At 36.8% G+C, this 24143-nt stretch overlaps 3 protein-coding genes across 5 annotated transcripts in view; 1 reads left to right on the top strand and 2 right to left on the bottom strand.

Moving 5' to 3' along the window:
- Positions 1-150: 150 nt before the first annotated feature.
- On the bottom strand, positions 151-8198 carry pdxp (pyridoxal (pyridoxine, vitamin B6) phosphatase). Of its 2 annotated transcripts, XR_010896288.1 has the most exons (3): positions 7438-8198; positions 2864-3371; positions 151-1008 (listed from the first exon to the last, which is right to left on the bottom strand). XR_010896288.1 is itself a non-coding variant. In XM_067398970.1 (2 exons), exons 1-2 carry the CDS (start codon positions 8048-8050, stop codon positions 3046-3048), a joined length of 939 nt encoding a protein of 312 aa, XP_067255071.1. In that variant the 5' UTR covers positions 8051-8198; the 3' UTR covers positions 2813-3045. The 2 variants fall into 2 exon arrangements, 1 of the variants encoding a protein (XP_067255071.1); XM_067398970.1 differs by lacking the exon at positions 151-1008 and having other exon boundaries at positions 2813-3371.
- A 912-nt stretch (positions 8199-9110) lies between these two features.
- setd9 (SET domain containing 9) overlaps positions 9111-24143 on the top strand; it is a 15153-nt gene continuing 120 nt past the window's right edge. Inside the window, exons 1-8 of one of the 2 annotated variants that reach the window (XM_067397373.1) lie at positions 9111-9365; positions 9445-9764; positions 10733-10856; positions 11461-11576; positions 11661-11766; positions 11847-11893; positions 12280-12324; positions 23464-24143. The exon at positions 23464-24143 is cut by the window's right edge and continues 120 nt beyond it. In XM_067397373.1, the coding sequence (XP_067253474.1) occupies positions 9259-9365; positions 9445-9764; positions 10733-10856; positions 11461-11576; positions 11661-11766; positions 11847-11893; positions 12280-12287 (828 nt within the window). In that variant the 5' untranslated portion in view covers positions 9111-9258 and the 3' untranslated portion in view covers positions 12288-12324; positions 23464-24143. Of the gene's footprint in view, positions 9366-9444; positions 9765-10732; positions 10857-11460; positions 11577-11660; positions 11767-11846; positions 11935-12279; positions 12325-23463 lie in introns of those variants that run through there. The other variant, XM_067397372.1, reaches the window with a different exon arrangement.
- mier3a (mesoderm induction early response 1, family member 3 a) overlaps positions 14797-24143 on the bottom strand; it is a 14217-nt gene continuing 4870 nt past the window's right edge. Inside the window, exons 4-14 of the mRNA XM_067397371.1 lie at positions 21615-21749; positions 21415-21535; positions 21217-21290; positions 20987-21056; positions 19583-19725; positions 18728-18809; positions 18552-18646; positions 18129-18256; positions 17859-18004; positions 17346-17474; positions 14797-16083 (exon numbers count right to left, since the gene is read on the bottom strand). Of these exons, the coding sequence (XP_067253472.1) occupies positions 15650-16083; positions 17346-17474; positions 17859-18004; positions 18129-18256; positions 18552-18646; positions 18728-18809; positions 19583-19725; positions 20987-21056; positions 21217-21290; positions 21415-21535; positions 21615-21749 (1557 nt within the window). The 3' untranslated portion in view covers positions 14797-15649. The remainder of the gene's footprint in view (positions 16084-17345; positions 17475-17858; positions 18005-18128; positions 18257-18551; positions 18647-18727; positions 18810-19582; positions 19726-20986; positions 21057-21216; positions 21291-21414; positions 21536-21614; positions 21750-24143) is intronic.

Raw genomic sequence — 24143 nt, 5'->3', positions numbered from 1 at the left:
CTCTGCATCTAAACTGGTTATTTCTCAAGCCTAGAATGTTTAACCCTCAACTAATGAAACCTTATATGTTTCCCTGCTAGAATATTTTCAACAGCAATCAAAGCGTTCACACTTAACATAAGCAGACAATAATGACACGGGATACAAGGCTTATTTTTATTTCTAAAAAACGTTAATTCACACCACAAAGCGCATTAAATCAATGTCAAACCATTTCACAGTTTACACCAGATGTTTTTACAGACGTTTGGCTTCCCCTTCAATATAATTACTGTTCAGTTTTTATGGACACAGAGTCTAAAGACAATGAACAATGATGATAATACACTCAGGATCCAAGTTTTCATAATAAAATGTGGTCCAGTTTTTAACAAACAGTTGACTAAATAGAAGCAAGATAAGCCTTTTTAGATCACATGTTTTCAGCTCACCACATCATATGTATTTGTCATTCATGCAGTTTCACATTCAGTGGTTTTATATGGACTATTTTGGTACGTTACTTTTGCAGATGTTTTATTCTATATTTCACACAAACGTGTTCTAGACGCTTTACATGAAGCCGAACCACTGAATGATCCGTGTCACACTGCGAATGACCGTCAAAATAACACACAGCTCTCAAACACACCAACTACTTTGGTAAAAAAGGTCACTTTTGTTAATAAAGGCAGTTGAAACCCAATCAACAAACAAGTGAGTAGTAGTCAAGACATTTTCATCAAGATATGAACTTCTTCATATCGCAGTCAAACACAACAGTAAATCGAAATAAATATGATTAAAAATAAATACACATACAAGTTGGCACATAAAACTGAATTAGTCTTCGCACTGGTAAACCTTGACTATAAAACCTTCCCATTACTAAGTACAGATTTAGATTGGCACAGTACTTTCTAACTAGACATAACTAATCATCAGTGCGGTTTACTTCATGAAGAGGTACTAATGTTAGCATCATGGAAAGTTACTTGATTGTCTTCTGACCAGTTGTTGGGTATGAACCTATATTATGAAAATAAAAGCAGAATTAAGGCTGGTCGATATATATTGAATATTAGTGATATCACAATAATTGAGTAATCAATATATATATATATATATATATATATATATATAAAAAATACAGAATATTGTGAATATTGAATATTTTTAAAAATTAAGATTAATAAAACATAATAAGTGGTCACTTGGTCTAAATTTTGAATGTGCTTTGAAGAACTGTAGCTGTTTTATCCAAAGCATGTTGCTGTTGTTTTTTAATTGGGGCAAAAGAAAAACTCAAAATCGTGATTTTTCTTTAGCAAATGACAAAAAATGTATATATATGTATATATTGATTTGAGAAAATTTGGAAAGATAGAGATTGTTAGGGATATCGCCCAGCTCTAAACGTCAGGTTCAAATGTCCAGACAGAGTCAATCATTAACACACATTCTGCTTATTCAAACAAAAACGACACTTTCTGATCTTTATTTCTGATCTCAACGTTAGTGGATGTTTGTTCTCTATACAGGGCTGTGGATTAGTCTGACAACACTCCTGTATAATAATCTAATAAAATACAATTTACATTGAAACAAAAAATCCCCCTTATTATTACCTTTCAAAAATAAAAATAAAAAATAAGATCCCTTAAAATTAAGGGTGTTACGATACTCTTAGCTCACGAGAATGAGATGATTTTAACTCTATTTTTAAGAAGTCTTCAATGACGAAATATACGACTGAAAAAATTGTTTTTTATTCGACTGAAAGTCGAAATTTGAAATGTTAAAGCTTAACGATTCTGGATAAATTGAGAATCATGATTCTGATTCATGACTCACGACTCTGCATCATGATACTGAACAGACAACTGAACAAAATAATGCAAATTACTAGATGTTCTGACAAAATGTTAATTGCTGCAGTCTATTTAAAATGTTTAACTAATCAGAATTATTAAAAAAATGGGTGGAATGAATGATTCAATGACTCACTTATTTCATTACTGGATGAATCAGCATTTTTGAACAAATCTCTGGAATGAATGATTCAATGACAAATACATTTTTTACCAATGTAATTGTTACAATCGTTATTTGAAGTGCCACATTACTTTTCCTCCATTTTCATCACTACCGTAGACATCAGTGTTTATATATAAACCTTTATCCCAGAATTTCTGTGATAATTTGAATTATTGTAAGACAGAAATAACTAAACTGTGGTTGAAAGTTTTGCCGCAAACTCAACTCCGTCATGCTGATATCTAGCTTTTCACCTCGACGAGAAATATCGTCACGTTTTAATATTGCGAGACCTCGTCAAAGCCCTACTTAAAATAGAATTACCTTTCAATTATAAATTAAATAAAATTAAGAAAATATAAATTAAAATAAAATAATAAAATCCCCTTATTTATTATTACCTTTCAAAAACAAAATAAAACTGCATAAGATTTTTTTTTCACTTTATTATGTTTATTTACAATTTATCTCTTTTATGAAACAATTCAATAATAAAATAACAAAATAAAATACCCTTAATATTATTACCTTTCAGGGATTTTATTTTTTCATTTCATTATTTTATTTTATATTTTCTCAATTTTTTTTTCAATTTATTTTGTGATTTTTTTAAGAAATGTATTAATATTTAAGGGGATTTTATTTTCCATTCATTTTATTTTATTTTAAATATTCTAAATGAATTGTTTATTTATTTTTAAAGTACCATTTTTCCAAAAAATAAAATAAAATAAAATCCCCTTAAAAATTACCACCTTTCAAAAATAGAATAAAATAAAAGGAAATAATTTGGGAGAAATATTTTGAAATGGTATATTTACGTAGAACTCTGTCATCATTTACTCACACTTCAGCAGAACATTTAAGGTGAGTGTCCGGTGTCTCAAACACATCCATGTCATCAGATTCATGACAGATACGTGACTATTCATGGGGTGACGTTAACCAGGCCGTGGAGACACTTAATCGTACATGTTGAGAAACAGCATCGGGATTGAAACTGCGAATACAGCGGTGGTGTTTGTATGGTCACTCCTCCAGCGCCTGCAGGAAATCCGCCACGGACTCCACCACGTAATCGGGCACACAGTCCTTCTGCTCCGGTGCCTCGCTGTCTCTGTATCTGTGCGCCTCCTCCAGCGTGGAGACGCCCGTGAGCGTGAGGACGGTGGAAAGCCCACAGTTGCTGCCGAACAGAATGTCCGTCTCCAAGCGGTCGCCGATCATCAGTGAACGCGCCGGATCCAGGTCAAACTGACTGGCGATGCATTCGTACATGAAGCGGCTGGGCTTCCCGATGACCGTGGCCTTCCTGCTGCTGGCCGTTTCCAGAGCGGCCGTGAGACTCCCAGAACCTGTCCAAGAGAGTTCACACATCATTCACTGACCTGCTGGGTATTGAAGATCACTGAATGACCACCACAATGTGTTTCCATGACCTTCTCTAGAGTCACTGAACCCCAAACAACAGGTCTGTTCATGCTCAGTAACATTTCAGGGAGGCTTATGCTTAAAATCATTTTAGATGTTTGTTCCATCACATTTCACTCCACAATCAAAAGAAAAAAATGAGGAAAGTTATTTTCATTTTTCCTCACTTTCTGACCAATACATTTCCCTGGTCTTTATTATTTTTCATATTTTTAAGGTTTTCCAGAACTGTGAGAACCCAATATTTTTGCTTGAAGAGATCATTTGCATTTGCAGTGTGTAATCACAATTAAGCTTTAATTTATGCAGATTTTATAAAATGTATTATTTATTTTTGAGACTTTTGTTGGAAAAGGTGTTTAAAATCTTAGTCCTAAATAGACTATTCTCTTAAATAGAATTGTGTTTACTTTTTTGTGATTATAGTTTCCATGGTTTTTCCATGCTCTTTCCATGCTTCCAATGACTGAAATACTTGTTTTATACATTTTATTTTTTAATAACAAATGTAGTGCTTCAGTATGGATGCTTGTTTCCGCCACTAAATAAACAAAATAAAAAAGGTAATTGTGACGACTTCTCACAATTCAGACTTTTTTTTTCTTGCAATTGCGAGATTTAAACGTAAGTTATATGCGAGTCATAAAGTCAGAACTGCATGATATAAAGTCAGGATTGCGAGATATAAAGTCAGAATTGCGAGTTATAAAGTCAGAATTGCGAGTTATAAAGTCAGGATTGCGAGATATAAAGTCAGAATTGCGAGATATAAAGTCAGGATTGCGAGTTATAAAGTCAGGATTGCGAGATATAAAGTCAGGATTGCGAGTTATAAAGTCAGGATTGCGAGATATAAAGTCAGGATTGCGAGATATAAAGTCAGAATTGCGAGTTATAAAGTCAGGATTGCGAGATATAAAGTCAGGATTGCGAGATATAAAGTCAGGATTGCGAGATATAAAGTCAGGATTGCGAGTTATAAAGTCAGGATTGCGAGTTATAAAGTCAGGATTGCGAGATATAAAGTCAGAATTGCGAGTTATAAAGTCAGAATTGCGAGATATAAAGTCAGAATTGCGAGTTATAAAGTCAGAATTGCGAGTTATAAAGTCAGGATTGCGAGATATAAAGTCAGAATTGCGAGTTATAAAGTCAGAATTGCGAGTTATAAAGTCAGGATTGCGAGATATAAAGTCAGAATTGCGAGTTATAAAGTCAGGATTGCGAGATATAAAGTCAGAATTGCGAGTTATAAAGTCAGAATTGCGAGTTATAAAGTCAGAATTGCGAGTTATAAAGTCAGGATTGCGAGATATAAAGTCAGAATTGCGAGTTATAAAGTCAGAATTGCGAGTTATAAAGTCAGAATTGCGAGATATAAAGTCAGGATTGCGAGTTATAAAGTCAGAATTGCGAGTTATAAAGTCAGGATTGCGAGTTATAAAGTCAGAATTTTTCTCAGAATTTTGAGTTTATATCACAATTTTGACTATAACATAAACTTGCAATCACGTGTTATGATCTCCCCAAAAAAAAAAAAAGTTACCTTTTTTATTTTTATTTCAAAGTTACTTCCATACTTCAGACTGGAACATAAGGGGAACATATTCTATTGAGTATAGAAATTTCTATGATTTTCCCATATTTGTGTGATTTTCCAAGACCGTGGGAATCCAGTATTTTGTTTGACGAAATCAAAGTCCCTTTAAGACAAGTCATTTCACTCGGCGGCCATCTTTGAAACGTCTCGCGGGCATCCTGGGCATCATGCAATCTCTTTGAATGGGGAAACATCAAATTCTCCAAAACTGTTCGCCAACCTTACGATTAAATTTCATATTTGAAATCACCAATGAAATCTAACAACAACCGGCTCATAAATTTAGTTTCTAAACGCTCGAATCATGACAAAAAAAAAAAAAAAAATGTATTTTTCAGGCTGGATCAAGCTAATGCGCAGGCCTAAATGCGCGTCTCTTCGGAGGCGCGCGTCTGACTGTTTCTATAGAAACCGGTGATTCTAACGGCCGCTGAAGTGACGCGATGACTTTACCAGTCAGCGATTGGCTCTTATTAAGAAGGCGGGACTTATTCCGCCATATTGCGCGTTACACTTTCTCCCATTCAAAACAATAGTGACACGTCTTGTGTTATTCTATAGTCTTTGACAAAATGATTTTTATTTTAATGACAATTAAGCACATTTACAAAACTCTAATTATTGTCATTTTAAAAATGCCTTTAAGGATGCACCGATAACCAATAATTCTATATATTTTAATGCCGATAACCGATATATTGTTATATATCGGTTATTGGTTATTTGTTACTAATTGTTATATACTTGCACTTGCATATTGTATTTGACAAATTAGTTCAAACTTTGACCTATGGAGGGCAGTAATACACTTAGCAGTGTCTACACTGCCGGAATTCTAATAGAAGAAGAGAGCTAGTTCAAGATGAGCATTTATGGTTAAAACGTATATAATTTTTTTTTTTTTTTAAGAAAATGAGCGATGGTTTCGCTAGATAAGACCCTTATTTCCTCATCTGGGATCGTGTAGAATGCTTTGAAGCTGCACTGAAACTGTAATTTTGACCTTCAACCGTTTGGAGGCCAGTGAAGTCCACTCCAAATCCTGGAATGTTTTCATCAAAAACCTTAATTTCTTTTTGACTGAAGAAAGAAAGACATGAACATCTTGGATGACATGGGGGTGAGTAAATTATCAGGAAAATTTTGAAAGTAAACTAATCCTTTAGGTGCATTTTCAGTTTTTAAGTGATTTTCAATCATATTTCAAGCAATTCAAAACCATCATGGCGAACAGTTTCATATCTGAAGGAAATTATACATTATTTATCGGCTTTAATATATTGGCCAAATTTTTTTATCATGCTGAAAACTATAACATTAAAAATGAACATATATCAGCCGATACCGATATTGTGCATCCCTACTTTAATTTATGCTATTTTTAAAGGGTTATTCACCCAAAAATTAAAATTCTCTCATTTATTACTCACCCTCATGTCGTTCCACACAAGACCTTCGTTAATCTTCAGAACACAAATTAAGATATTTTTGTTGAAATCCGATGGCTCAGTGAGGCCTGCATAGGGAGCAATGACATTTCTTCTCTCAAGATCCATTAATGTACTAAAAACATTTAAATCAGTTCATGTGAGTACAGTGGTTCAATATTAATATTATAAAGCGATGAGAATATTTTTGGTGTGCCAAAAAAAAAAAAAAAAAAAAAACGACTTATATAGTGATGGCCGATTTCAAAACACTGCTTCAGGAAGCTTCGGAGCATTATGAATCAGCGATCGGATCAGCTGTTCAAAGCGCCAAAGTCACGTGATTTCAGCAGTTTGGCGGTTTGACACGCAATTCGAATCATGATTCGACACAAAAGATTCATAACACTCCGAAGCTTAATGAAGCAGTGTTGAAATCGGCCATCACTAAATAAGTCATTATTTTGTTCTTTTGGCGCAACAAAAATATTCTCGTCACTTTATAATATTAATATTGAGCCACTGTACTCACATGAACTGATTTAAATATGTTCTTAGTACATTAATGGATCTTGAGAGAGGAAACGTCATTGCTGGCTATGCTCACTGAGCCAACGGATTTCAACAAAAGTATCTTAATTTGCATTCCGAAGATTAACGAAGGTCTTATAGGTGTGGAATTAATGACAGAATTTTCATTTTTGGGTGAACTAACCCTTTAAGTTTACAAAAACCACTGTAAACATTACATTTTGCATTACTTTTTTGTATCACAGCAATGAGAGTTTGGTGGGAAAACTGTTGAACTCATGAAAATAATGGTACAATACAGAAAAATCTTAATAGACCTAAAACAGGCTTTATTTTCTACGTCTGATTTGATTCATTTTTGTAAGGCTTCACATGAGCTGCACTGAACATCACACATTATCCCTCATCAATGCATTACTGAATCATCCTCACCCGGGGTGATCCTGCCTCCTCTCAGCGGGTGCCAGGGATCCGGATCGGTGGCCAAGAACAGGCACTCAGAGTTCCTCAGGTAGCAGCAGGCTTTGGCCAGCTTCATGAAGGTGAAGTTCTCGTCATATCCCACCAGCACAGCCTTCACATCCGGATCCAGAGGGCAGTTGTAGATGCTGGTGCCCGGCTCCCGGTCGGCGGCACTATCCTCCTCCACCACGGGCACCCCGGCGTCCTGCAGCTCCTTCATCACCCCGCCGCATCCGATCACATACACCTTCCCCTGCAGCCGGGCCACATCGCGCAGGTACGCGGCGGAGCAGTACGCCGAGCTGAAGATCTCCTCCTCCGCCACATCGGTGAAGCCCAGGCGGCAGAACTTCTGCACGTAGTTCTCCCGCGGCCTGGTGCAGTTGTTGGTGACGAAGAACACCCGTTTGCCCCGCTGCTTGAGCAGACTGACCACCTCCGGAGCCCCGGTCACGGCCGTTTCGCCGTTCCAGATGACGCCGTCGCAGTCGAACAGCACGTTGTGCTTCGCGTCCAGCAGGTCCCGGATCTGAGCGCCGCGGAGCGTCACGCAGCCCCTGGAGCTGCTCACCGTGCCTGCCATTCTGCTGGCTTGAGATCCTATGATGGAAAGAGACGAACTGCGTCCTTTATTAAACGCGCTGATGATCTTGAACGCTTTAGTGAACGGTTAGTGAAATGAACGCAGAACCGAAGTGGAGCGGCTCACCAGCACGTCCATCTCTGCAGACTCATGATGACGGACCAATCGCATTCGAGTACTGCGGAAATGACACGCCCTTTCCCTATGCGTCCTCCAATCAGAAAGCGAGCAGATTATTATCGCAACATAATGCATAGTAGAATTAGAGCACGATTGTTAATATGAAACGATTCGTCATTTAATCGTTATTTATAAAAAGCTGCTTTGATAAAGGTGACTTGATTTAAAGTGGGCGGAGCTTAGTGGTCCAGAGGTGATCTCTAATTGGCCAGATACGATGGGTTAACGCAGAGCCGTTAAATATTTTTCAACGGCTCTGGGTTTTTAACTTACATTTAAATAATTTAATCAAATTATTTAATTATAAATAAAACATATATGTGTGTTTGATAGATTGTACAGTTTGGGCTCATAATGATAGTACATATTTAAAGGAGAAATTATTTTTTCAGTTTTCCAAACTGAAGAAAAAAAAAAATCTACATAAATTGTTAAATATTATAAATATTTTTACCTTTAAAACGAAGAATTGGAGGTTGACCTCTCTGACTAGTACTTGTAAGATAACACATTTGTTACAGAGAGCACTAAGTAGTGAATGACAAAGTAAATAAATGTTTAAATCTAAATATACGCGCATATTATTATAATAAATGAACACGTGATATTTGAGAGTTCAAATACATTTAACATTTTATTTTATTTATTTTTATAATCGCACAGGTCTCCCAAATGCTAGGTGGCGGTAATGTAGTATAGCGTGGAGAGGTCTGATTCATTTTAAGCGAATCGGTTCGTTTCAGTGAACCGGTTCACAGAAGTCATGGCGTTGCATTGGATGCCTTATTTTTGCATTTGAGAAATAATCAGTTAAATACTACTGTTTATTACCATATTCTTAAATACATCATATTGATTATGTAAATGTTGTCCATAAGAGTCGAGAAATTTGGAAGAGATTTGCGAATCGGTTCAAATGAATCATCAAGAATAAATGATTCAAAGGAACCACTCGTTGATGAATCGGATCTCAGAAATGCAGGAGGAACACGAGAACTTAAACTATTGCATATGCACTTCTGATGTAAATGATTAATATGATTAAAGCTCTTTTTAAAGCTTTTGAGGTCAGGTGGAAATCCTACAGGCACAGATTTGTTCCCTGGATAGCTTTAAATCTGCAGAAAAACGAGAGGTATCGTTCAGTTCGTGCTCTGCTTCAGGTTTGCTCAACAATAGCCTTGTTCACAATCAGCTCGTGTTTGTTTTCCCAGAACTCTTCGTCAGGTGAAGGATCGATCCCAAGACAAGTTAATTCAAGATGAGGAGGTGTTCGAATCTCTCGTGTGTTTATTCACTGAACTACTGAAAAATGATCCGAAGAATCAAAGTGAACTGCTCCGGTTACTCCCTAAATCTAAACAGAATATTTACACTAATGTAGAGAATAAAACGCATGCTCCAACTACAGTTATGTTGAATACTCTGGGCTTCGTGATCGAGCGGAAGCGGAGCTCACTACAGCTCGCGGGAACCGGAGTGTTTGTGACGCGAGGACGCGCGCCGAAAGGAAGTATCGTAGCGATGTATCCAGGTACTCTTTATGACGTCATCTTATATAAATAATATTTATTTATTTATTGAGTGAAAAGTGAAAGACACGATATTTGAAACACCAAACAGAATGATGCCATTACATTTTTTTTTTACATTTTTGAACAGAGAAAAATGTGTGTATATAAATAAAAAATAGATGTGTACGTTTTTTTGGCGGTAAACACATTTATATTAATAATAATATTTTTGATTTCATACGCGGTTTGAAATCGCTGGTGTCTGTGACGTCACAAACTACCTTTTAACCAATCACGTCAACGTGCCGGCGGGCTTTAGCATATCATTAACAGCGAAGCCAGGTTATCCCTGTATATTTTTCTGTTGACACGTAAAATCGCGTAGATTTAGTAATATAACGAGTGTATGTGAATATTACGATGTTATGATTAACTATATGATTCCTCCACTGACGTTCTGAGTTGTTAAAGTGTTTCTAAAGATACTGATTGTTAGAAGGCAGCTGTCTCTGAGATGGCGAATGTAAACATGGTTTGTGTAACATTAGCAACACATTATTAGCTGTTTGATAAGGTAGTCAAGCAAAATGCTAATCATAATAATTACAGCTATGTGTCCGATGTTGTAAAAAGCGATACCTTTGTGCAGTGTTTACCTCAGTAAGTTGACCGAGTGGATCTCTGAGCTGGCGTGAGCGAGAGGAGGCGGGGCTAATTTGCATATTCATTGATCCACGTATATTAAATGAGTGAAGGGTGTAGAGTTACATTCAAGCTAGTTTAAGGCATGAATAATTATTTATTCAAAGGGAAAAAAATTAAATATGTCATTTTGGTGACCAAAGATGAGTTTTAAGGGATACAATTACTGACTATAGGGGGACTTTAAGATCATATAAGATATTAATGTTGGTTATATTCATCTGTCTGTCTGTTGCATGCAATTCTTCATAAGAGTTATGTTTGTTATAATGTTCTTCTTTCACAGGAACCATCTATCAAGCAGATGAGCCGATCTTTTTTCAGTCAATCAGAAATCCATTTGTATTTAGATGCATAGATGGCATTTTGATTGATGGAAATGACAAAGCCTTGTCCAAGATAGTGTACCGGTGAGCATCATCATCATCATCATAATTATTCTGATAGCTTAAAGGGGTCCTATTCTGCTTTTTTACACATTCATCTTTCTTTAGTGTGTAATGTTGCTGTTTGAGCATGAAAAAGGGAGTTATTCAGTGTCTGAACTCCCTGAAATGCCTCTATTGTAGTCTTGAGTTTTCTTCTAGGAATGAACACTTCACAATATTCCTCATTTAAATAATTTATGCAGAATAAAGGGGTGGGGCCTGGTTGAGTTTGTTAGTATTGTGTTGAAACTGGCAGTTATGGTAATGGGCGGGGCATTTCCCAAACAGGCTCAAAGCACTTGACCAATCACAACACACTGCTCCAGCTGACCAATCAGAGCACATTGTGCTTTTCAGAAGGAGGGGCTTCATAGAGACAGGAAGTAAACAGAGTGTTACTGACAGACTGGGAAGAGAGGAGCTGCAACAACTGAGAATATGAGGAAAAATAACATTCATGCATGAAAACCTGTTCTAGTAGAGCCCAAAAACAACATCAAGACTTTGAAAAAGGGCATAATAGATCCTCTTTAATGCTTTCACAGTGCATTATGAAGCACAAATCAAATGTGTTGACTGAAAACAGGTCGTGTAGTGGGCGGGACAGAGTGGGTCCCTTCTGTTTGAGTGACAGCTCCTGGTTGACGCCTCATCCTGTGAATCCTCTCGCAGTGGGACAGTATGTCAACAACTGCTCTAATGGTCAGTCAGGTTCTACAATTAAACCTTTCACTGTCCAGTTATAAAAGGAAATATCTTTGTGAATAACCTGTCTCGTTTCCACAGAGAAAGCTGCGAATGTCTGCTATCAGGAGTTTGACGTGCCGGATGGATTTCCTCTTGAGCTCCGTCAATACCTGCCTAATGTTAATTACAGAGCTGATACCCAAAGGCAAGATGATAGATAACATGTGCTGTTGTTATTAGGATATCCTGACATTTTCTTAATTTAATCTTTCTTTCTGTTTTCAGATCTTTGCGCTGTGTTGTTCTTGTGTCACTAAGAGATATTAATCAAGGTGAAGAACTGTTCTCCAACTACTACACAATTGTGCATTAAATTGATTTTTTTTTTAAAGTTTGTGTGTGTTTATTATGTAAAACCTAAAATATTGAATGCTTTTTTAAAGCAAAAGTGAGTGTGAAAATAACCCAAAATTTGGCAACATTAATGCATTAGTTAAAGGCACAATATGTAAGATTTTTGGATTAAAATATCCAAAAACCACTAGAACAGTGTTATATATTTTTTTGACTTGTGTACTTATATTATCCCAGATGTTTCCAAGAATGTTTAAATCCAGAGAAACAAGCAATTTTAATGCCTATCAATGTCATCATACCCGCGTGATCCTGGATTTCCATGGAAACACCAAAGACGCTTTAATATATTATGTTTTATTAGACAGGTGAGCAACTATTTGAATACATTCATCGACAGAAAACTAATGTAAGTCTTATTGTTTAAATCTTGTTTTCTTGATTTACCGCGAGTACCATGTTTTACCATGACTAATATCGATCTAGTTTACTGTAGTGTGCAACAAGTGTCTCATAGCAGCCACCGAGTGAACACAGAGTTGCACTGATTGCAACATGATTTAGTGGCGTCATCAAGCTACGCCTTTGTTTTGAATAAGTGACCTCTAGTGGTGAAAAATTACATATTGAGCCTTTAACATGAACTAACTACAGTATAACCAATATATTTTTACAGTGTTTATTAACCTTTGTTAATGTTAATTAATAAAAAATGTTCATAGTGCATTAACTGTTAACAGACACAGCTTTTGATCATAAAAATACATTAGTAAATGTTCCAACTAATTAATGTATAGTAGTCAACATTTGAAGTGGATCAAAAAAGTTCATCAAAGTTGTTCTAAGAAGAAGGTTTTAGTGCAACTTTGATGAAAGGTTTTGATCCACTTCAAATGTTGACTACTGTAGTTAACTAATGTTAAAGGGTTAGTTCACCCAAAAATGAAAATAATGTCATGTATTTCATCTCGATGAAAGTGAAAATCTTTCAGTACGTTCTGGTGTCCTTTTGTGAAGAAAATCTCCTAGAGAGAAAACTAGAGTTTTCCTGAGATGTTTATTTACAAGAAACTACTTAAATGAAATACATCTGATACTTATATCCCTGCGGTTCCTCTTACCATAAAATCAGCTTTTGATGTCAGACATTAATGAAAACAAGTGAAAGTTAAATCAAAACCCTTAACATTAAGCGTGTTCTTTTTTTAAATACTTAAAACTAACATATTGTAGTAACGCAGATTTCCTCAGAGGTCTAAAATCAAAGTGATTCAAACAAATCAACCAAGGAAGCTTCATGACTGCATCAAATTTTGTACTTCCATAAACTCATCGACACGGTTATAATATCTCCAGAACTTTATTTCTGGAACGGTTTGCCAGTTAAGTACAACATAAAATACAAAATAAAAACCAACAAAACAAGAACAGTGTCTATGTACAAACATTAAGAATGATAAAATTTCCTTTTCCAATATTAATTGCCATTTGATTGTCTATTTAACACTATAACTTTATTACATTGAAGTGTTGAAAAACCGAACTTGAACTTATAAGCTTTCCCCCCTTCAAAAGCATAAAAGTGAACGAAAACCAAATTTTATATTAAACAAAATAAAGCGCAAAACATTCCAAAGATAAAAGGGAAGGATTTTAAATGTACATTTTTTTCCCCTGGAAGCAGACAACCATTACTACATTACAATTTCAATTTTATGCTATTACTTTTTTCTTTTTTTTTATACAAACTTTGGACATAAATTACTGCACCAACACAATTTCCTAAAGCTCTTTTCATTTCTTGGGAGGGACAGGAGAAATGAATTGCACAATCTACAGGACTGAATTGGAGAATATTGTATTTAAATTGATCAATACACATCCTTCAAGTATGTCAAGACAAAAAAAATATGGAGAATTCTGGCTGCAGATACAAGGAAACACAATTTTACAGACACAGCACAAGCCGTCCAAAAGATCACTGTCCTGGAAAACGTCACATCGACCATCCCGAAATCCTCCATACGTCATTCAGAAGCGTTTTCCAGGTCGATTCAACATGCAAGTTTTGAATGAGGGTTAAGGCAACACTGCAAACCGGGCTTCTGCCTTAACCGCGAGACATTCTTGTCATCGTACGAGTTCAGTAAATCCCTAAGATGCGATAATACTGTACATTCAGCTAGCTCCGCTACTTCCTGTGAAGACGGCGGTGTCTGGTGAGGAGCGCGCTTTACTTCACTCGTGTACAGAACGCTAACACACTACACCCACTTGCAGTTGAGTGAATAAATAAATAAATAACTCTCTTCTTAAGCAAAATCTCTGATGAGGAAAAAATGTCAGTCAAACAAACGGTAAAGGAAGTCGAGAAGGCATTCTTGTGGCATACGCAGACTCAAAAGCACAGAATTTAAGTCTTCAAGTTCAAATCTGTTTGCCAAGGAAGAAAAAGAAATGGTTTTCTGTACATATATTTACAAATTATTGCCATACGAGAGTCTGGAAACTTGGGGGGGAAAAAAACTGGAGGGGGGGGGGACAAAAAAGAACAAACCAAGTGCGAAATGATCCGTTTTAATCTGCAAGCGATTCTTGATGCATAGATAACGTCGGGTCGGCGCTTGCAGGCCTTTGCGAAGATCAGGTTGTTCTGAAGAAACGAACGCCATGCCAGGCAGTGAAAGCAGGGATGATGATGATGATGATGAACAGAAATCATGTACAGCTTTGCATAATTGGTTACTGAAGGGAAAAGACGTAAAACCGCGGGTCGATTCGGTCCCCCGCGCTGAGAAGTTCGAGAGTATCCCTGCAAATGTTTTTTTTCAATAAATAGCGCTCTTGAAATATCAAACAAATGCTCTTGTACACATTCGAGAACAAAAAAGGAAACAAAACGACATGTGCCAGTAATTTCACAACCATTTCGGGAAACAAAAACGCTCAATCGTGACCATAATGCAGTCCAGTGGTCTTCATTGCAATAAATACACCCAGCTGATCAAACGCCGCCTGATAAAGCAAGATTACAAAAGGAACACTAATAAATATATGCAAAGAAAAATTACACACGTCGTAGCAGTGTTTTATAACACCTCTATAATCATTTATAACTGTATTTAGGGCCTATATAGTCACTAAAACCACTTTAAATTGTTTGTTCAAAATAGCAGAAAATCTCCCAGGGCCGACCGGAACACATCCGGACGAACTTTTCCGGGTTTTTGTGCTGAGTGAAAAGGACACCAAAAAAAACAGCTGCTTCTTCACGGTGCAAAACGAAACAAAAAACAAGTGGTCGTAGAGTAAATGCCGTTCAGACGGCTGGATTCGTGAGCCGAGGCACCTGTAAACACTGATGGGAACCACAGAGGAAAGGCTGACCTGACCGGAAAAACCCCCTGCTGTCGGCCGAAGGTGTGATCGATCAGTTTTTGATGCGACGACTCCTGTCACAAGTTCAGTTTTCCACAGTATTCGGACGTAGACACGTTTATGACACTTCCAAAAAATTCAAGACTGGAAAATAAATGGCTGTATTAACTCTTGAGAAATCAAGATTCAGGTCTGTACAATTAGACATCACTGATGTCATAGTAAAAAAAAAAAAAAAAAAATCTGTACATATATATACACACACGTATATAATCGGAAAACAAAAGGAGGAATATCCCAGGAAGCGGCTATGTACACGTTTGATTGCAGGAAGTCCCGTGAGGTTTTGCGAGCCTTCACTCCGACTGCAGCGCCGTGTGCTGATGTAGTGTGTGCGCGGCCATGTAGCTGCCCGCCTCGCCAAAGTCAGTGACCGAAACCGCCATTTTGGCACTTGTGATATGGTGCGTGCGGCCCTCGAAGTCTACGCCCATGCTCCTGTTTCCGACCGACACGTCGTTTATGAACGGTTCCGAAAGACCCATCTTCAGCCGCTTGGCTGGGGGCCGATCGCAGTCGTCGCTGCACACGTTGATCTGGCCGAGGTCCGAGTGGTAGAAGCCGGTTTCGAGTAAATTGAGGCAGTCGCCGTCTCCGTTGCTGGAATAGTTGAGCGGCTCTTCGTGACTCAGGGGCCCGCGGTGAAGCCCGTCCAGTGGAGAGAAGTTGTAGGAGTCCAGACAGCTCACGTCTGCGGGGTTACACACCGATGCCACCGTGCTCGTCAGCGCTGGAGAAAGAGGAAAATACTTTAGTTAAGCGTTAATATCACCAAGCCAGCATTTATTTGATCAAAAATACAGTAAAAACTGAAATATTATTACAATTTCAAGGATTGGTTCACTTCAGAATAAAAATTTCCTGATAATTTTACTTTTTAAGGGAAAACATTAAAGGATTTTCCTTCATATAGTGGACTTCAATGGTTACCAACAGGTTGAAGGTTCAAACATCAGTTTCAGTGCAGCTTCAAAGAGCTCTACATGATCCCAGACGAGGAATAAGAGTTTGATCTAGCAAAAAGATCGGTCATTTAAACAAAATAAACATTTTATATACTTTTTAACCACAAATGCTCATCTTGCACTGCTCTGTGATCTGCCACCATTATGTAAATGGAAAGGTCACACGTGATGTAGGCGGAAGTACCACGGTAGGGCGAAAAACTGCTCCTCCAACTTCAAAATCACCTGACATCGTTGTTTTATCTTTTTTTGTAATGGCCGTTTTTGCACGTTCACTTTATAAACACTCGCTCGTTACTTCCGCCTACGTCACGCGTGACCTTTCCAATGTGATTACATAATGCGTGGTGCATCACAGAGCTATTCAAAGAGAGCATTTGTGATAAAATATATAAAATGTTTATTTTTTTTTTAAAATCTCTTTTTATCTCTTATTCCTTGTCTGGGATCATGTAGAGCTCTTTGAAGCTGCACTGAAACTGACATTTGAACCTTCAACCCGTTGAACCCCAGTGAAGTCCACTATATGGAGAAAAATCCTGGAATGTTTTCCTCAAAAACAATTTCTTTTTGACTGAAGAAAGAAAGACATGAACATTTTGGATGACATGGGGGAGAGTAAATTATCAGAACATTTTTATTCTGAAGTGAACTAATCCTTTAAGGGTTCCTATTATTCTTTTGAATGAATGAATGAATGAATGAATGAATGAATGAATGAATGAACGAACGAACGGAGGCACTTATATAGTGCTTTTTTTCCATGTTCATCTGTCTGTTGTGTGTAATGTTGCTGTTTGAGCATGAAAAAGCTCTGCAAAGTTACAAAGTTCCTCCAGCGGGAGTTATTCTCTATATCAGTGTCACTGTTTCTGAACTCCCTGAAACGCCTCCATTGTAGTCTTGAGTTTTCTTCCAGGAACAAACACGTCACAATATTCCTCATTTAAATAATTCCCGTCCAAGACATAATCAGAATAAATTGGCGGGGCCTGGTTGAGTTAGTTAGTAGTGTGTTGAAACTCACGGTTATGGTAAGGGGCGTGATATTTCCCAAACACGCTCAAAACGGTTGACCAATCACAACACACTGGTCCAGCCGACCAATCAGAGCATATTGTGTTTTTCAGAAGGAGGGGCTTCATATAGACAGGAACTAAAAAGAGCGTTAATGAGAGACTGGGAAGAAAGGAGCTGCAACTGTCAAATACGTGAAAAATAATGTTTTTTGAAAATACAAACATGAAAACTTATTCTAGTAACGCCCAAAATCAAGGGCATAATACGTTTGTTTTCTATTGTAATATATTTTAAAATTTAATTTATTCCTGTGATCATTACTCCACTCTTCAGTGTCACATGATCCTTCAGAAATCATTCTAATATGCTGATTTGCTGCTCAACAAACATTTCTTATTACTATCACTGTTGAAAACAGATATGCTGCTTCATATTTTTGTGGAAACTGGCATGATCTCAAAATGGATGATAAATAACTAAAAAGTAAAAGCATGTGTAAAAACGTGCAATAACAGTATACCAGAGAGGTCACTGGCTGTGATGGAGTTGAGAAGGTTGAGCTGTTGTTCGGTTGGAGGTTCTATCCGGCCGCTGCTGCTGGAACACACAGAAGCAGATCCGTCCACCAGACCCTCGGCCTCATCCACCAACCGGTCCATCAGATCCCTGCAGAGGCAGAGAGGAGAGGACAATCAGCCTTCAAAGTTCATGTTCAATGTTCAAACGTCTATTAGGCTCTATCAGGTTCACGCTGAACATTTTATCATCCACTGAACAGAAGAAAACTCACGTAACACCAGGATAACTGCTGAACTTCTTCTTCCCAAATCGGTTTTGTTGGACGAAAAAGTCAAACCGCTCAGACTTCTTCCACATATAGTAAAACGCAACACATTCTGCCACTGTCCGCGTGTTGACCTTGAAAATAAACATTCAAAAGGAAAGTTATAACTTAATAATCAAGCATTATGATGTAATATGATGCAAAATGTGATGCAAGCAGTGAAAAATCATTTCAATTACATAATAGCCTGATTTTTTTTAACCAATCAGACCCTAAAGGATAAAATCAGGTCCTATCCTATATTATACATTATCATTTCATGTTTTTAATAGAAGTTGCATTTGATTTATGTCAATCCTGACTCAAATCTCCATTTCTAAGACAACACTGATTAGGATTAAAAATGCAGGAGAAAGGATGCCATCTTACTTTGTGTTTCTGAATGAGATGGAAGTTCTTCTCATACAACAGAAGAGCGTGTTCAAAATTCCGGCATTCTTCTTCAGACCACGGGAGCATCTCATCTAAATAATTTTAAAAATGTAATTATGTTATTTAGTTCAGCAAAACTACTATAACAAAACAACGGCAATATTTCCACTTACCCTTTGAGGATTTGTCATTGCTGCGATACCGTTCAAGAGCTTCCTGGACGTTGTAGTTACACTTCAAAAGCTCATATAAGGCCTGGAGAGAAAACAAACAGGTTTGTTAAAGAGAAATGGATATATGTGTGGGGTCCTTAACCCTACAAAGCCTGCTATAACATAGTTGATATGCAAATATCTAAGACTTCGTAATTATCAACACATCAAAATGTTGCTAAAAAACCTGTTGCACATGCCTCCTGTCATCTGATTGACAGTTTATACTTTTAAAAAAGGTATAATTGTACAAATATTGCTGTGAAATCTTTACTGTTTTTTTTAAAAGTAAATGTAAAAATAACTTCTATATTAGTAACATTTTGAGAAACACTTACTAGACTAAAGTAACTTATGTTTATTTGATTATCCATGCATAATTTTTTTGAAAAATCATGTTAAAATGTGAGTCAAATATGATCCATCAGGCTTTTAAGGAAGGTTTCACTTGTCAATCATTATTGTATTGCATTGAATTATATGTTTTGAAACTACAGAGCTTTGATCATAAAACTAAGCATTAAAATATCATCTTACTAAGAAGTATTATTGGCATATATAGAGTGACGAGTGATATTAATATGCATTTTATGTAAATAGTCTGTTATACTGTTATAAAGATCTCATTGATTTACATTCACAAGCTTTCAGAATATCATCTTACTTCTTATCTATATAAATATATGCATTTGCACAGCACTATTCAGCAAAGTGCAGATTTGTTTGGTCAGTTCAATTTAGTGGAAACGGTTAAAAGCCCATCAAGTGTAATGAATATGTCTGGATTGCATAAAACTATTTATCTGTGATCTTCACCTGCTCGTTGTCTCTGACTAGAGAACATTTGCCATCCTCGTCCATCTTTCCATCCGCTCTCAGAGCATCTTGCAGGAAGCTTTTGACTTTAGACTCGGGCAACATGTCCGGTTGCCACAGCAGCTGATCTTCCTCTGCGTACACTGAAGAAAAAGGAAAACACATTTGTTTTACATGACCTGCGAAAAAACAGTAGCGCCCAAACTGAAATTTAAAACAAAACAAAAAATTCAAAGTTGACTCATTCATCAGCACACGTTATTCCAAAGATCCAATACATTTCTACATCTCCAAAACAACTTTAATGCTTGCATAAAAACTGTGCAGATGGTTAAAAATAATTTCAGTGACATTTTTCAACCAATCAAATCAACGAATAAAATCAAGTCCCAACCTATATTTTTTTTTTTCACATCACCTGCATTGAAAATATTTTGGCGGCAACAAAACTGAATCTTTACTCATCCCGCTGATTTATCTGATCATACCTGCCAATAGCCGGCTGATTTAAAACGCTCCTTTGAGTGTTCGTGCAAGCGCTCTGTGAAGAGCATCAAAGGTTTCTATTTACAACTTGTTTTTGCAGCATTGAACTTTGTAGCCAATCACACAGGCATATCTGTTGAGTGTGTGAACGCAATGGCCAATCAGATGCGTTTAAGTTCGTCAGAATCCACTCAGTTTTTCTTCAGAGTGAGGTCTGTATACTCGCAAATACTTCCATTATAACCAACAAAGTATAAACGCAATGTCGCATTGATTATAACAGGAGTTTAAGAGAGTTCACTGTAAATGTCAACTTCAGTGATCATAATCGCAGCGATTTTTGCTCGCTTTCTGCATGCAATATATTTTTCATGCTGCCAACTACACATTGCAAAGTTTCTAGACTGTTTAAATGCACGATTGAATCTGATTGATGATAACCATAGCAATGGACAGAACAAAATCTGATACTGTATGTCAAATCTAAATGCAAAATAAGAGACTCGCCATTTTTTCTATGAAATGTCTTTGTTATTTTTTACTAACTTTACTAATCAGTCACCTAGTGACTTTTTAACATAGAACTACTTTATTTTTCAAAATCTGTGAATTTATAAGCACTGTTTTATGATCCATCCTGACAGTGATTATTTTTTATTTCGTGAATAAATAGGACCAGTTAACATTTTAAGCGGTTTCTTCACATTTATTTTGGATTTATTGTCAGTACTGGGCTCGCAGTTTACATAGGTAGGGTAGGGTACTTTGTATTGTGTGTGTGTGGATGACACTGTTTGTTCGACCTAGGAAAAACCTTGACTAAGAAATAAATGTACACAACATGTTAATACAGATTTCTGGTTTATGTAAATACTGACTCAAATCTGTACTTGTTTCATGTACATATCAAAGACTCACATTTTTCCTGGTCATTATAACAGGTAAGAGGAGGAATTTCTGCCTGATATTCAGATCCCACCATGATTTCCTGTGAAAACAACACAAATTGATTATCTTCAACAGATTCACAACATTGTCGGACACACAGAAATGAATGGACACAACCCGTTTTTAACTTCAAACTTTGATTAAGATGGAAAAAAGCTATTTAGTACTTTAGACCACAAAAGGACAAACTTCTTCCTCACCTTGCGAGAGTCTTCAGGGTTCAAACCATCATCCTCACCCTCAGATTCTTTGTCTCCATCATAAACTGCATTAGCTGGAAAAGAAAAGTCAAAATTGAGCATCACAGAAAATTAAATACTCAAATGAAAACTGGTGAAAAGACCACACTTTTCTAATCAGTGATGTCAAACATACAAAAACAACATCTATGTGCTTACAGCGAAGAGTTCTGGGGAAGAAATCATTGGTTTCGTGTGACGTCACAGATGGTGTGAGGTCATCGGCAGAAGATTGTGTTTCTTCATCGTCTCCAGAGAGCAAATCTTTAGCGATTTCCTCCTGTTGCAAGACAAGAGGACATTAGCAAAGTCAAAGAAAGACAAAAAGCAAAAACATAAATAAATAAATATACACTTACTTTATCTAATGTCATGTCAGGCAGCTCATCGGTCAGCTCTACAGACGAGCTGTCCGCACTCGACCCTCCGACAGCGCTGTCTGAGGCTTCATATCTGTACAATGCTAGCAGCTCTTCCAAGGGCATGTTCCCCTCCTGTGAGAAAGAGGTTTGCATGAGATTCAATGGTTTATTTCTGCAAATAACTCATACAACTACGTGTGATCACATGAGTACTGGCTAATATTAACAGACATTATTATATTGATAATATACACAATTTGTGTTTTTTATAATGCCAGCATTATAATTGTAATAATTGCTATTAGCCACAATTAGGGTCGCTAACGATAAATCGGCGATCGATTAATTGTCGATAATATTTTAATCAAAACTTACTGATGGTCGATTAAGCAAGGTCATCATTAAAGTACGTAGTTTTGAGGTTAAAGGTGCTACAGAGGATCTTTTCGTTGACTGAGAAACCAAAGACTGTTACTGATTACTTGGAATTTCGAGGGAACGCCTCCCAAAACTTGTGTACGAGTACTGGAACACGAGTGTTTGTTTACCACCCGCATTCACTGTGTCGTGTTAGTGGATTCATTATGTTGGACTCACCGCAGGTAACTCATAATCTGCAGTTGTTACTCCTGTCTCCTGACAAAAACATTGCATGCGGCGCCTGTGGAGTGTGGAAAGTTACTGGAGCGCGCAGCCGCGCTCATCTCTCGCAAGGAACGTCATGGCAGTGATTGACAAGCCAGAGGGCCAATCGTTTACGCGATGATCACGTAAATGATTGGCTGATGTTAAGGCCCTACCTCGTGCACAGATGATGTATATTAATATTAATCCTTTCAGTGCACCTAATAAATAGTCTTATCAGTTAGTAAAGACAGTTTCAAGTAATATTGCAAAAATGTATAAAACAAAACATCTTTAGCACCTTTAATGTGCAAAAAAAAAAAAATCAGCAAGCGTGCCATAGTTACGTATTCAAAATCTGTTAATGTCTTCAAGCCACGCAATGGATTAAGTAGGCTAGCCGTTTATTTTGAAGCATACTTAACCAAGGGTCCAAAAAACAACAACCCAAAAACACAATTTTTTTTATAGAATCTACTTGCGTAGATAGAACAAACAAGTAATAAGATCCTGGTTGATTATCTTGATGATCACTCCAGCTGTAAAACAGCGTCCAATTGGTCTCTACACATCATCCCTACCCACTGAACTCGAGATCCAGTTTCCGTTTGTTGAACTTTCAAATGATGTTGGGAAAACACTGCGTCATGATCACGACAAGACCAGATCACAGAAGTACTATAGCTTTAGCAGAGCAGCATGTCAATGTCACTCCGTGATCTACACATTGTCTTATGTTGTGTTCGGGCTTGTTCGAGACCACCAGCTCTAAATAAAGATGTGTGGTCTACTATGTAACTTTGTCGAACACTGATAAACTAAACAAAAATGTGTCACAAAAGCATCATGTGCATGTGTAATTTGACATTTGTTTAAACAGAAGTTTTGTAACCTACTAGTCGACTAGTCTAAAGTAAGAAACCCCCAAAAGACTTGTGCATATATATGATCCATTTGAAACAATGAATCAAACAGTCAAATCCCATAATTAATGCCTCTAAAAACAGGTCATAAATATGCAGTACGCTTGCCTTGCGTTATGACTTTTCGGAAGCCTTCTCCCTCAACAAAACTGAGTGAGAACATGTCTTGTTGTCGTCTCGGATAGAGATACACAATATTTATTGGACAGATAAATTATTGGCGATATGGGTGAAAATTACGTCATTTTTATTGCTCTGATAAATATTAAAAATTGACTTTGAACATGTCTTCTTGAAAGGTTTTCCAGAGACAGCAAAAAGGCTAAAGCCCTAAAAGATAAAAGTTTCCGTGATGACCAACCTTTTTCCGTGGTAGCTGCTCCAGGTTTTCGCAGGTTAGTATAAAAATGTGACTAAATACCTTCCTCATCCCTCATATTTATTTTGTTAAACTATGTAATTTCAGAGAAATCTCAACCATGCCCTATGCTCTTTTGTTGAGGATGCACTTTTGTTTTTCATTTTTTTCGAGGTTGACATGTCAATGTATTTTATTTATTATGCATTTGAAAAACATGTGACTTAAAGTCTATATACCTTCCTCATGCACTAAAGGTTGAATATGAATTTTCTTGTTATGCATGAAATACTTGAATATAAATTTGTTGTTAAGCGCAGAAATCATAGTTCTGTTAAACCCTTTCTGTTACCAAGTATTATGGTGACTTACACAAAAAATAAAAACATTTGAAGAGTCAGGATTGATGTTTACTATTATAGTAAGGCCAGAGCTACTAAAATATCAGTTTCATCAATGCATCTTAGATTTTCTATTCTCCTGGGAGCACAAACTAAAGATTATATGAAAATTATAATATAAAAATATGAACTTATTGGTTATCTGTATCGGAATTGGCCATGAGATGGACTTAATTATCAGTTATCAGTTAAAATTTTTCATATCGTGCATCCCTAGTCT

This window comes from Chanodichthys erythropterus, chromosome 10 (assembly GCF_024489055.1).
Source record: "Chanodichthys erythropterus isolate Z2021 chromosome 10, ASM2448905v1, whole genome shotgun sequence".
NCBI lineage: Eukaryota > Metazoa > Chordata > Actinopteri > Cypriniformes > Xenocyprididae > Chanodichthys > Chanodichthys erythropterus.
The sequence above is the reverse complement of the archived record's forward strand: the minus strand, read 5'-3'. Positions and strand labels throughout refer to the sequence as shown.